At 33.9% G+C, this 15,488-nt stretch overlaps 1 protein-coding gene across 2 annotated transcripts; it reads right to left on the bottom strand.

Annotated features, from left to right (window-relative positions):
- Positions 1–8,504: 8,504 nt before the first annotated feature.
- Positions 8,505–13,228, bottom strand: LOC127126784 (S-type anion channel SLAH2). Of its 2 annotated transcripts, XM_051055792.1 has the most exons (7): positions 13,114–13,220; positions 13,040–13,073; positions 12,500–12,641; positions 10,972–11,478; positions 9,966–10,736; positions 9,644–9,675; positions 8,505–9,536 (listed from the first exon to the last, which is right to left on the bottom strand). In XM_051055792.1, exons 3-7 carry the CDS (start codon positions 12,629–12,631, stop codon positions 9,119–9,121), a joined length of 1,860 nt encoding a protein of 619 aa, XP_050911749.1. In that variant the 5' UTR covers positions 12,632–12,641; positions 13,040–13,073; positions 13,114–13,220; the 3' UTR covers positions 8,505–9,118. The 2 variants fall into 2 exon arrangements, with proteins under 2 accessions (XP_050911749.1, XP_050911740.1); XM_051055783.1 differs by having other exon boundaries at positions 13,040–13,228.
- Positions 13,229–15,488: the final 2,260 nt, after the last annotated feature.

Genomic DNA, 15,488 nt, shown 5'->3' with positions numbered 1-15,488 from the left:
CTTTGCAGTGGTGGTCCCCACTATACCATTTATTTGTCTTCTTGTGAAATTGGTCTTATCAATTTGATTTGATATTTCCTCCAAGCACAAATCTGCCATGCAAGCCCTAAAATATGCATTCCTTATGCTTTTGGCCATTATCTTCTTATGAACTTCAGCAAACTTTCCAACTTCCTTTCAGCTCTCTCTTCCAGACCCTGTCTAGACCAGTCATGCCTCATCTTCCCTTAAAATTCTTTGAAATTCAATAAGAAACACATGAAAATACAATAGGAGCACCTATTATGCTCCAAGTAAAATAAGCTAAAAACACTAAAAATCTGACAAATAATCATTAAATTCATCACATAAACATAAATGATAGGATAATAATAACACACTAAAAGTGGATTATCACTCCCCCAAACTTGAACTATCGCCTATCCTCAGGTGATGCAACAGGGATTGACAAAAAAGTACTAATCGCAACCTAATTAGATCAAATCACATTTATACAAAGACACTCAAAAATTTAATTTGGTGGACCATTTAAAAAATTGGCACAACTCAGTCTTGCAACTGATATGGAGTGAATGCGTGTTTGAGCTTTACATGACTATTGAAGTCACGCCAGTACTCTTCAGTGAAATAAGCTAGCTTAACTTCAATTTAGACTTATCAAGCCTGAGACCCAAGGGGTTATCTTTTGGTTTTAAGAAGGGGTTTAACTAACTCTTTTCTTGACTTTCTTTCGTGAAATACTATGGACCACACTTCTACTTATTTAATTCTCTTTTGTATAATGTTTCACCTTTTCACTAGATGGGATCTCACTTGTAATGAGTCCAACCCGTTGTTGTGATTAAGACACTAGTTGTTCCTCCAGTTTCGGGCACAGGAACATGTTCCTCCAGTTTCGGGCACAAGAACTTATTTTGAAGTTCACTTTGGCTCACTCCAGTTACACACTTTGTGTGTTTATTTGATTTGTGTAATGTGTCCTTTGAAAAATTAAGTCTTAACTGAGCAGTGTTATCCTTCCCTTAATGATTCCTCACGAGCCTACTTGTTTATCATTTTCAAAACAAATCATCTTCTCAAAAAGGATTTTCTTATTTAACCGACTACCAGAGGCATGACAAAAGTTATCAGCAACCTCTACAATAAACACTTCAATTCAGCTTGATAAACTTTGTTTCAAATAATTTTACAGTGCACTTATTTTTAATCTGAGTATCCAAAAAAAAATTCTTGATCAAAGTGGTTGCAATAAGCTGTTTTCTTTTCTTGTTTTAGCCAAAATAAATGCAAAACATACAAGCTAAAATATAACATGTAACACACAAACTGGATGACTAACTTAAAACTAAATTAAACATGGTGATTATCCCAAAACATGCATTCATCAAACAACAAAATCCAAATTAAGATTAACATATCCCAAAATAAGACAAAACCAACATATCCAAAACAAGACAAACAGAAATGTCCAACTAGCAATCAACATAGCAAAGGAAAAAGTGCATGAAAAAGAGAATGATTGGCAAGCACTAGGCCAGAAGCCACCTCTCCCCCAAACTTAAAGTAAGAACAGGGTCTTCACTATCAGCTTGATGGGAAAGAGAAGGCATGCACTTGCCTCTATGATAATACCAATTATGCACGAAGTCCCATGCTTTCTTTTTCCTTGCTTCCTTTTTTTCTCCTTTGCACTCAATTGGCTTTGGTTATTTCTCCTTTTTCAGCTTTAGGGGCGACTTCAGTCATGACAGTCTCCTCCTCCTTGTTCTCTTCAGCAATTGGCTTGATGGCCGAAATCTTCTTCAAACTTTTCTTTGTAAGGGCCTTCTTCTGAGGAGTCTTCTTCTTGAGGCTCTTGACTGGGGTTGCTTTAACATGGATTTACTTGATAGGGGTTGCCTCTAGGGTGGAAACTGGAGTCTCTCCAACACTTGCCTCTATCTGAACCTCTTCCTCAACCTTTTCTTTTTCAGGGCTACCTTTGGGCTCTAATTTGTAGGACCCATGGGTAGACTCTTCAACACTATATTAGTACTTGGACCATTCTTCCTTTTCTTCAAATCCCTCGTCTGCAACCTTGTCATCCTCCTCTAGTACTTGTTCATCTTGCTCAAGATTTTCCTCTTCTTACCCAATTGATTCATCCAGATCTTCTTCTGCCTCAACTTCTTTTACAGGGGCGGCGTTCATCTCAATGTTGTCTTTGTAGAACTCACTAATTATTTTCTTCAAAATATTTTCATCATCTTCCTCTTCGTTATCAGTTTGGTTCAAATTAAAAAATTTGAAGGGGTTATCAATTGGTGGTACAATAGTGGGTCATTCCTTCTTTGATTTCTTTTCCTTCTTTTGTTTCTTCTTCCTTGGTGGACCGGGCTTGTCTTCCAGAGGCACGCCCTTGCTTGCCTCTAGTTCTTCCACAAACACATTTTTCTTGCTTCTCCTCTTCTTGTCCTTCTTTTTTCTTCTTTCCCTCCTTCTTCTTCTCAGTCTTCTCTTCAACAACAACCTGCTCAAGTTCTTCCTCTTCTTCCAGTTCTCCTAATATGTGCGTTGGAAAAGTGGGTGGATTCATCATGTTTGTTGGGTTTTGGGTGGCACAAAGTATCTCTTTCCATTCAAACCGCTCCTTCTGAAACTTAAATAAATCCTTTTGGTCCTTCTACATTTGCAACAGGACATTCCACATCACTCTATCTATCTCAAAATTTGTTTCCTCAACAGTCTTTTCATGTCCTGCCTCCGTTGTTCTCTTCTTCCCTCTTGGCTTCATTAAGGTTTGAATTGCTGCCTTGTCAAAGGTTGCATGTGGTTAACAGATTTTGTCTATGGCTTTTTCAGTAACACCTTGACGCTTTCACAATAGAGTAATGAGACTTGGGAAGTACACCATTCCATCTTTCTTTTTGGAACACACATGAATCTCTTGCACAATGATCTTTCTGATGTTGATTGCGCTCATGAAAGTGATGCAGCAGAGTAAGAACAACCTAGATTTGCTAACAGACTCATTATGAGTGATGGGACAAAGAGAATGTTTAAGGAACTGATACCATACCTTGGACTCCGGATGCAAATCCATCCTTCGTACCATCTTTTCAGAACTTGACTTCAACCATCTCGTACCTTCATTGCATAAAGATGCCATGATGATATCATAATCTTAATCATCAAACTTTTGCAGCAAATCTTGATACTCATCTTCATTTTCAGGTAGACCCAAAATCATGTTGATGGTGGCTTCGGAGTAGAGTACGTTGGTCCTACAAACGATTACTTCCATCCTTTTGTTGGTTGGGTCAGTGAGGTTAGAGTAGAACTCCTTCACAATAGAGATGTTGTAGGCACCTGGTTTTTTTCAGAACTTGTCCCACTTTATTCCCTTAATGATGCTTCCAATGACGCCTGGTAACCCTAGGTTGTCATATTGAACATCAAATATGAAGCCTCTATCAGACAAGACTCTCATACCATAAAAGTGATCGGTGAAGCGCCTAAGTGTTTCACTGTTGATGAATGTTTCAGCAGCATCAACCTCTTCATATGAATAAACAACATGAGGAGTGGCATTCTTCTTCCCAACTTTCTTGTAGCACTTTCCAGAAATCACGTATTCCATGGTGATTGAGAGTGAAAATGAAATTAGGGTTTGTGACGGTAAAGAGAGAAAAGGTAGTAAGTGAGAGAAACTTAGTTGAAATCTGATTTTTCCTTTGTGAGAGAAAAGAGTTTTGTTTTGGGTGGTTATGGCAAAAGGGGTTGAACAGACAATTGACGTGATAGAGGGAAATAATTTTTTTGAACTTCTTCTGAAAAGAGAGTGCTGTGCACAAGTGGCGTGTAGTAGTTATTGCCCAGACTAACATAGAAGACAAGAGCAGTTACTGCTGACATGGAACGGAGCTCAACTATCCGCATGCGTTCTAGTATCTCTCCTTCATTAATCTCTTAATTTTTTATTTAAAAATAGTTAATCAACAAATTCCAGCTCAGCACGTCCCTTGTCTCTCCACACTTAATCATTTTTTGCATATGACTCTTCCTTTCTCACTTCAATTTTAATAACTCCCTGATGTCATGACACCTCTTGACAGTGGACCGAAATTTAAGCAGCAATGGGTTAATCACTTGTACTATAAATAAAGTAAAAAAAATATGAAGTTGGGTTGCCTCCCAATAGCACTATTTTAAGGTTATAGCCTTACTAAAGCAAATAACTTAAGCAATTAAATTGAGGGTGCCCCTTATGTTGTTTGAGGGGTCACCAAAATAGGTCTTAATCCTTTTTCCCATTAACCTCGAATCTTTCACCAATTTCTCATTCAATAAATTAACATCCACATAAGGGTAAATCTTCACTAATTTGAATGGGCCTGACCATCTTGATTTCAGTTTACCAGGAAACAATTTTGATCTAGAGTTAAAATGCAAAACTCTTTGACCTTCCACCAACTCTCATTTCTGGCACTTACTTTCATGCAACCTCTTGGTCTTTTATTTGTATAACTCAGAATTTTCATAGGAGAACTGCCTATGCTCCTCTAACTCATTAAGTTGGAGCATCCTAGCTTGGCCAGCAGAGTTTAAATCAAAGTTCAATTGCTTAATGGCTCAAAAAGCTTTATGCTCTAACTCAATATGTAAGTGGGAAGCCTTACCATGAACAAGTATGTATGGAGACATGACTAAGGGATTCTTGTAAGCTGTTATAGACACCCATAAGGCTTCATCCAAATGTTCAGACCAATCTTTTCTTGTGGGATTAACAATTTTTCCAAGATTCTTTTGATCTCCCTATTGGACAATTCAACTTGACCACTTGTTTGGGGATGCTAAGTTGTAGTAACTTTATGCTTGATACCATATTTTTCCATTAGGTTTTCAAAAATCTTATTGCAAAAATGATATCTCTCATCACTGATGATAGCTCGAGGCATGCCATGCCTTGACAATATGTTTTTTTAACAAAAATCTAGTCACGACTCTAGCATCATTAGTTGGGGTTGCCACAACTTTTATCCACTTTAATACATAATCTACTGCCACTGGGATATATAGATTTACAAAGGATTAGGGAAATGGTCTCATAAAGTCTATGCCCCAGACATCAAATAATTTTATTTTAAAGATGCTTGTGAGAGGCATTTCTTGCTACATAGACACATTTCCAATCCTTTGACATCTATCACAGGATTTAACAAATTCATGAGAATCCTTAAAAAAAGAAGGCAAAAAATAACCAGATTGAAGTACCTTAGCTGCAGTTCTTACCCCTCTAAAGTGTCCCCCATAAGGTGCGCTATGACAAGATGTCAAGATCTGTCGCACCTCAGATTGATCCACACATCTTCTTAGTAATTGGTCACCATATTTCTTATATAGAAATGGTTCATCCCAATAATAACTTTTAGACATGTGAAAGAATCTTTTCCTTTGTTGGTAATTGAACTCTGGTGGGATGTACCCACTGACCAAGTAGTTAACAATGTTAGTGTACCATGGGGTTACGCTTTCAGTGATCATCAACAACTTCTCATCTGAAAATGTTTCTCGAATTACTTCTGCACTCTTGTTTTGAACCTCCTTTGGAAGTTTTGATAAATGATCAACAACTAGATTTTCTACTTCTCTCTTGTCTCTGATTTCCAGGTCAAAGTCGTGTAGCAATAATATTCATCTAATCAGCATTGGTTGAGCATCCTTCTTTGCAATTAGGTACTTGATGGCAGCATGGTCAGTGTACACTATCACCTTAGTACCAACAAGATAGGATCTGAACCTGTCAAAGGAAAATACCACAACTAATAATTCCTTTTCAGTAGTGTTATAATTGATTGGTGATTCAATAAGGGTCCTACTTGCATAACAAATGGTGTGGAACACTTTATTGTGCCTTTGTCCCAACATTGCTCATATTGCAAATTCGCTTGCATCACATATTAATTCAAATGGCTTAGACCAATTAGGGCTCCTTACTATTGGTGCAAATATCAAGACTTTCTTCAACAGGTTGAAAGCATGATCACATTCTGGACTGAAGACGTAAGGCACATCATGCTGGAGCAATTGACACAAAGGTTTAGTTATCTTGGAAAAATCCTTGATAAACCTTCTATAAAAGACAACATGCCCTAAGAAGCTCCTTATTCCTTTGATGTTGACAGGTGGAGGCAACTTCTCAATGACTTTAATCTTTGCTTGATCTACTTCCAATCCTCTTTTAGAGATTTTATGAACCAACATTATTCCTTCCTTCACCATAAATTGACATTTTTCTCAATTTAAGACCAGATGGATATCTTCACACTTAGATAGCACCTTGTCAAGATTATCCAAACATTGATTAAATGACTCTCCAAAAACTGAAACGTCATCCATGATTACTTCCATGGAGTTTTCTATCAATTCTGAAAAGATAGTCATCATACAAAGTTGGAAAGTAACAGGTGTGTTGCATAGATTAAATGACATTCTTATAAAGGCAAAAGTTCCATAAGGGCATGTGAATGTTTTTTTTCTTGGTCTTTCAGATGTATGGCTATTTGGTTATAACCGGAAAAGCAATCTAGAAAATAATAATACTTTTTTCCAGCCAACTGATCAAACATTTGGTCACTGAAAGGCAATGGGAAGTGGTCATTCTTTGTGGCTTTGTTTAATTTCCTTTAAGTCATACAAATTCTCCATCCAGTTACAATTCTTGTTAGAATAAGCTCATCCTTCTCAGTGGTGACCACAATCATACCTCCTTTCTTCGGAACACGTTGAATAGGATTTACCCACACACTATCAGAGATATGATAGATAATTCCAGCGTCTAATCACTTGATGATTTCGTTCTTCACTACTTCCTTCATGATAGAATTTAATCTTCTTTGAGATTCAATGCTATTTTTAGAATTTCCTCCAACAGTGCATACAAACAGTATGGTTGATTCCCTTGATGTCAAACAACTTCCAGGCAATAAATCTTATGTGTTTCTTGAGAAGTGTCAGGAGTTGACACCTCTGTTCTTCAGATAAATCTCTAGCTATGTTAACATGCAACTTCTGTCCTGCCTCCAGGTATTGCATATTGTAAATGAGGAGGCAACTATTTGAGCTCAAGTTCAGGTGGAACTTCTATTGATGGCTTACATTAATCTAGGCAAAATGTTACAATTTTGTATTGGCCACATCATATATTGGTTAACTCCGCACACTCTTTGAATCAGATACACCTATCATATAGATTCAAACAACACAATATTTGGTTCAAACAATATTTCCACAACACCCAAACAACACTTTCTCATTTCACAACTCTTCTACACTTCAAGTAACTCCTTTACAATTTAAGCAATTTATTTTGTATTCAAGTCAAATAACTCTTTATTTTCTTTTATCACACAAATATTTTCAAAACAATTTTTTTTCCACAAAAGAACTGTTATAATTCGTTCCTTAGCAGTCAGACCAAAAGCTTAGAGCATCCAAACAAGGATCAGAATCAGCTAACATCTACATACTTCTAGGATACGATTATAATTGTTCCCTTAAATCAACCAACAAATTCATATTTTCTTCCACGAACTACGGAGCTCTGATTTTCTCATTGCACTATGTGAATACGTAAGCACGGGGGTTCGAATCATTGGAGAGCACACTAATTAATAAACTTATTTTTCCTCTTTTACCATTCACAAGTAACTTTTAGATAGTAACACTCATTCGCGCAAAGAACGATCAAAATGGTTCTTATTGAGTACAACGGATGTGAGGGGTGCTAATATCTTCCCTTTGCATAACCGACTTCCTTACCCTGTTTCTCTTTTTCTTAGATTTTATCGATATTTTCCCTTTCCTTCAGAATAAATAAAGTTCGGTGGTGACTCTGTTATATCTTTGAACGTGCGACGCGCTTAGGTATTTTTTGCAACACGACACTTCCTACAAAACTGACTGTCGTAATTGCTCCAACGCATATCAGCCTCTGCACGAGTCGAAACCTTACATGTACGTGATTGTCCTCTGAAGATATCATTCCTTGAAAGATCATATCGTTGGCTTCTGTGAAAAACCTCTTCGATGTTGCTGTAACCGCAATCGACTTCCTTATAACTGTCAAACTTATACTTCTGACCATACCTTCTAAAGTTCATCGCCTGTATTCCTTCCTACCTTCCTCTACATATAAACCTGTCATGACCCCTTGATTCCATAAACCTGTCCTGACCCTTTCACTCTAGTCGAAATGCTTTCCTTCTCCTTATTGTAACCTTAGTCCTAACCCCTTGTATTCTTAAAACCACATTATTAAATTCTTAATTTTGATATGACACTTAGAATTTTAATAATCAAATGTGTTAAGATATTTATTATTGAACTTTCATATCTATTTGACCTCAAATAGATTATCGAATATAAGTGCAATAGTAAAAATATTAATTCCTCAAACAATTTTATAACTCAAATAGACTATAAACTCTCCCAAATAGATTTGGTATGTGACTAATAAATAACTGAACAAGAAGGTGGCTTTGCAGAAGTGAAATTGCTAATGGCAATTATCAATGACCTAATAAAAATGAATATCCTAGTGGTTATGAAACTTAGTGTAAATAAATAATAGAACTAAATTCAATTCTCTTAAGATCTTAGGACTTAGTTTTGTAGATGAAGAAAATACACTTGTAAGAAGAATGATCATTTAAAAATAGTAACTTATATTAACATATAATTAACACCTCACTTATTTTTCATAGGAGGTGGGAACCATTTCTACAAAAATCTAATCATCCTACACAAACCATATTTAACTTACTACTTCACATGATCATTGGAACAATCAAAACCACTTTTGTTCCTCACATATGCTTGACTATATAAAACATTATTACATCGCTGATAATTTTTCTTCTTATAAAACACCATTATTCCATACCAACAAACAAGTTTTTACATAGCAATAACGGCCGCAGTCGCATCACGAACCTTAATATCATCAAATTTAGAGATATCAAAAACATTGATGGCATTCGTCCTTTCAGACAAGATCGTTGTAGATATCAATGATTTAATGTCTTAAGTTAGATTGTCGCAGACTCTTTTTGAAACCCTACATCGAATATCCTTATCTTTAATTAGGAGAAGTCTGATCCATGCAATCGGACGATTGCCGGGTGGAACCATCCATGCAATCCGACGGTTGCCGGGTGGAACCATCCACACTACTATTATCGGTGTTCACAAACTTCAAGTAAGTTTCAATCTCTTTACCATCTTGGCTTCCATATTTAAAACCTAACCAATTTTTATGTGGTTTTCTCTTTCTATCACTTATGGCAATAGCAATGTCATTAGGGAAAAGGTCTCTGAAGACAAATGCATGCAACATTGTTGATAGAAGAAGTGCCATGACAGTGAATGTTGAGACGAGAGCCAATGCAACACACAATGATTTAGTAACAGTGTTTGGTACTTCATTTGAGTATCTTATGGTTGCAATTGCTGCACCAGTCATTGGAAAAGTATAGGCCCACCATGCAAGAGAGAATCTGTCAAAAGTAACATCAAAAATTAATTTTTGAAAGAAAATTCAATACTATAGAGAAATTAAGAAAGAAATATAAGATATATGGAGATTTAATGTATGGTAACTTACTTGAATCCTCTGAAGAAATTGATCCTCACAGCCTGTAAATTCATATGAAACTAGTGAGTAAATTTGATAAATGATGAAAAAATTTAGACCAGACTAATGATATTGAAGAATTTCAATTTAACAGATCTGTAGCACCCACATCTCTGAAAAATAGATCTTTGAAATTTAAATTCATTGATCTCATTAGTCTTAAAAACCGTCTTAGAAACTAACCCGATAAAATATTTTCGAGATCATATTAGTATTTCAGTAACTAAACTCGGGATTTACTCGTCGAATTTATTATGTATATTTGAAAGAAAAGTGTGACGATAAAACTTACCAATGAGAAATAAAGGAAGACGGAGATGAAATACGCGATCCTTGAACCATAATCAAAGGAACCTTGCAACTTAGCCCAAGCCATTGAAGCAACACTAGGTGCTGCAACAAACAGAAAGAAAACTGGATGAAGTTCTTTAGGTAGTGTCTCATTAGTTGGAAGTCTTTGATAAAGTGTCACAAATAACACAATGTAATGAGCAAGTCCAATGGCGAAGAAGAAAAGAGGTCCTTCAACTAGTCCCATCGATGCACCGAGTAATGCTCCAACAAAGTTTCCAACAATTGATAAATGATTCGAAGGGTTCGCCACTTTCGAGAGCCTCCTTTGTCCACCAGACATCCACTGTCCGTAAATCTTGAGCTCGAGGAAAAATATCGGTACCATTAGAATGTACCAAAGAGCATGAGGCAGGTTTTCGGCGATGGATGGAGGAACACCGAGGGCTAAAAACAAGAGAGCTATCCATGGCGCGAAGAAGAAGTTAACACGGATAGGATGGTAGTATTCGCGACGAACTGCTTCGAAGTAGAGGACGAGTTTGAGAATGTAGACTGTGAAAACGGAGGCGATAAGCAGCGTGGATATGCACCATAAGATTAGGTTTATTTTGGGAGTTATGTGGAGGAATTCAGTTGCAGGTGATGTGGCTAGTGTTTTCCAGAGAATTGCTTGGCTGCTAACTCCGAGGCATATACCAAACGATGAAACGGGGAACCGGAGAAGAAACGGCCATCGTTTGTCTTGAGGAAGCATTATCTCTTCTGATGACTGTTGGAAAAGGAAAAACAAAATATGTTACAATCTTCATTCTGCAAATTTGGATCCTCTCCGATTCATTATGTCTCGCCAACGAAATCTCAGATGTTAGGTTAGTCACACTGCTAAAAGATCAAGTCTTTCAGCGGTTAGACTAATCCAACGATTGAGATTTGATTAGCGAGACACTGGAGAGGATCAAACTTGTTTTATACACGGAGATTTTAAAGCTAATCAACTCGTTTACCTTAAGAGTTTCTAACTCGGGACCTTCCAATGCATCGAAATACCTATCAACAGGTAAAGCTCTATCAATGCTTCTTGCAGAGATGTTACCCTCTTGTGCACTTCCGCCCGGTTCTTTACCGCGCAGAATCGTTAACTGTCTCTCGAGTCCACCAGACCATGTTTTAAACGAGTCGAATCTCTTATCTCTAAACATTTTGATTCCAGCTGGTTGATTATGATGATTACTATTAACCTTTTGAGTTTGAGAACCGTCTTGGCGAACCATACCTTTCGGCATTGGTTGAGAGTAACATTTCGGGTTTTTTGGAGGGAGAGCCGCAGATGGTTTTATATCTTTGATGATAACAGACTCTCCACTAAAGAAAACTTTCTGGCTGTTACTGCCACTTTGAAGTTGAACTTCTTCAGCAGAAAGTGGCATGCTTAAAGAAACAGATGGTTTTCTTTGATGATTGATGACTAATGGTTCATCTTGTAAGCTTGTTGGTGAGGATGCTTCGGTATCCTATCGAAAAAACACGAAAAAAGTTCGATTTTAGGACATGTTTGAAATGAATTATTTGAATTTGTCTACTGACTTAAGCACTTGCGACACCGTTTAAGAGAGTTTATGAAAACAACTAACGACATGATTAGGACATGTTTTTAGCTTATTTCTATAAACTCTCGGGAATAGCTTATGAAAACAATTTATAACTTATTTTAAAACAATTTGAATTTATATTATCTTTTGGTTAGAGAAATAACTTATATATAATCATTTATACGATCAAAACACTTAAATAAGTTCAATCAGAGGTTTAGTTATATCACAAGGTCCTTTTTGGATAAATAGCTTATTCAAGCGCATATAGCATAAGAAAATATGATATAGAAGTGCTTATGTATAAGCTATATCTATAACTTGTTACATAAGTTATTCTTGAGAGCTTGTAAAAATAAGTTAAAAACAACTTATCAACATGTTGTGGCGAAAACAGCTTAAAGAAATACATTATGTTTGGTTCTGCTGTGCCGAAAAACAGCTTCAGAAATAAGCTATAAATTCTTTGGTTTTACGGTGTTGAAAATTGATTTTAAATGAATTGATTAAATTGATTTCAATATAAACTAATTTATGTTTGGATAAATTTGTGTAAAACTAATTTGAAAAGTAAACTTTAATGCAAAATAGACTAAAAATTTATAAATTATTGCTTCGAATAGAATCAATTAAAAGAACATCTGGAATTCTCCTCAAAAGCACTAAACATGTCAAAATTTATTCGAGTTCGTGAATCAATTTTGAGTGTTTCATAAGTAAAACCAAACTACACTAATTAGAATTAAGTATGGAAGAACGGAACATTTAAAAATCAATTTTAAACCTATATAATCACTTTAAACTCATGTAAAAGTGGGACCAAACATACACTTAACCTATTCTAAACCGTTTTTGAATCATAAACAGTGAAACGAACATTAAAACAAAATAATCGCTTAACATTATGTCATAATCAACAAAAGCACTGAAAAGTGATTCTTACTTTGCGAGTTGGGCTTGGAAATTGAGAGTGAAATGTATCAAAACCATCAACATCATTCGATGCTATAAACTTAATCAGTGAGGGAGTTTCAAAATTATCTTCTGCAATTTCAACCATTACGTGATTTTCCATGCCGCTAAACCTGAAAAACTCATAATTAATCCCTTAATTAATAAGCTATTTAACTAATTTTACTAATAACAGAATCAAATTTATTTATAGAATTTTTTGAGTTCTGCAAATCATCATCTCCAGAAACATTGATAAAATTTATTATTATTATTTTTTTTTAAATCATAAATTCAATAATGATTTGCCTATATGAAAATCAAATCAAATCAATCATGAATTTTGAATCCATGAAAAACATAGTTTTTATTTAGAAATTCAATATTTTCATGGTGTAACACGATAGACTAATCCGCGAGCAGGTCGAGTTTGGACAGAGAAGCGATGGTTAAACCTGAAAACATAACGAGCTATATGCACATTCTAATGGAATAAATTAACAAAAAAAAAAAGAAAAGAGAGAAAACAAACCTTGAAAAAATATTTTTGTGTTGTTCCAAAGAAACCTGAATATGAAACTCAGGTTTCTCTGGAAGATGAAGAAAATTGAAGGTATTTCTTATGAGTAATAATATAAAAAATGAATTTGAATAAGAAAAAAAAAAGAAAAAAATGTTTGTTGGAGAGAAAGGAGAGATAAAAAGAGAATGAGAATTTGTTGTAATATTTGAAGTGATAAAATTAGTGAAAAGAGTATTTATAGACGTGAGCTGCAAATGGTAGGCTGGACAGATGTACTTTGCCGCCGTTACGTTTGAAAGCATTTAATTTTTAGACACTCAAGTTGGCTGCTTCTTTTTTCTTCACTTGCTAAAATAAATTATTAAAATGTTAAAAACAGAGGAAATTTATAATTTGTTCATTTTGGAAAAATTATTGGTAAAATGCTCGTTATATTTGATTTTCTTTGATTTATCACGTTGTCATATTACTTATATTGATAAATCTAGCTTTTGTATTTTATGAATATCTATATGAAATTTGAAAAAATATTTATTTTTAAGCTTATATCCATGTGAATTATAATTTTATAAAATCTGTAATGTGATATATAATTTTAGTAAAAATAAATTTATTAATTATTAAATTATATAAAAATATATATTTTTAATAATATAAAAGTTTAAATATTTTATTATTAAATTATAAAATAAACAAATATTTATATTAAAATACATAATGCTAGTTTAAAAATAATATATTTGAAAATGTTAGACATACATTTTTATATATAATATAAAAAAAATGAATAAATATAAATTAATTTTATATTATCAATCAATGACGGTTATATATCACGTCAAATGAGATTAAAAATGTTAAATTATTTGTATAATATTACATAGTGGTATATTTTTATTTATTTTTATAGAATAATAATGTAAAAATTTACACTGTAGTACATCTCTATTTTAATATAAATTAAAATATATATTTAGCATGGATTCTAAAATATCCATTCTCACATCATTTATTTTAGTGAATAATTATTTATGTTCAAATTAAGGTCTATTTTGCAGCTTTTTTTTCCACATGAATGTAGAGATTAATTATTTCAATAAAAATGTAATAGTGTGTCTAATTCTTATTATATTTATTCTTTTATTTTTTAAATTTATCAAATGTTAAATGTATTAATTATTTCATAAATATTAAAAAGAATCTTATATTAAAACCAGATAGTAAAAAAATCAATAATATTTTTTCTCTAAAACAATTTAACATTGATACACGAATGAATTCAGTCTCATAAACATCTTATTTAAGGATCATTAGATCATTTTCTACTTATCAATATTATTTGTTTTTAGTGAGATTGTAAATTCATCTTGTTATTTTTAGCGAGGTTGAAATATATATTTGTTTTTTATTTGAGTATAATTTTTAATAAAGAAAAAAATTAAATATTTATCAGGAAATAAATATAAAGAAAAATATCGGTAACTAGTTAGAGATAAAATTGCAATGGAGGTCATTATTTTAAAACAAGAATAATTTGTAAAGCATCAATCGAGATTTTCGCATCAAAGAATTTAAGTTATCTAACTATCCTATACCGCAAAAAAAAACGAAAAAAACAATAGGATAATAAGGACAAAATAAAACTTAGGTCACTTCTTTTTGAACATTAAAATACTTTTCACAATTGTATTGTATATAATAATAATTAATGAATTTCTATTTATTAATATTTTTTAGGAATGTTCTTCCATAGTTCTCAAAAGCAAACTTACTTTATGAGAACGTGTTCATTTATTATAATTAAAAAGTTTATGAAATATAAGGAAGAAAACAAAAGAATACAGGTCATTTCAATTGAGTCCTATAAGACATAGCATCATAAGATATTGTGGTGACAGCTAGGACTTGTTAACTTTTTATTCGACCCAAAAAAAAGAGTTGTTAATTTCAAAATGACTCAACAACTTTATTCAATGACTTAAGTATTTTTTTTCTGACCTTAAATTTGGATTTTTTTAAAAATAATCAACTTTTTAAAAAATAATTCCAAAATAATAAAAAAAATTTTTAAAAAAATTCAAAATAACCACATTTAAAAGAGGATGCTCAGATGAATTGACATATCTCTTAGACATCAAGAGGAGTTGCTCAAGGCATTAAGCCCCTCATGAGGAGGCACCAATGCCCTTGGCGCATGCATTGGCCCTCACGAGGAGGCGTCAATGCCTCTAGCGCCTACATGGTGCCTTAAGAGGAGATGCTAATGCCTCTGGCGCCTGCATGTGTTGACATGTTGGGTGCCTAGCTTTTGACACATGCATTTTATGCCTCCTTTCTATAAATACCACGTCTTGGATGCAATATTTTTCACACAAAATTATCCCCTACTACCATATTTTCTCTCATTCAACCCCATTTTCATTCAAGTTTTTGTGTTTTAACCATGTCCGCATAAATT

This window comes from Lathyrus oleraceus, chromosome 1, assembly GCF_024323335.1.
Source record: "Lathyrus oleraceus cultivar Zhongwan6 chromosome 1, CAAS_Psat_ZW6_1.0, whole genome shotgun sequence".
NCBI classification, from domain to species: domain Eukaryota; kingdom Viridiplantae; phylum Streptophyta; class Magnoliopsida; order Fabales; family Fabaceae; genus Lathyrus; species Lathyrus oleraceus.
This window is presented reverse-complemented; position numbering and strand designations above follow the sequence as displayed.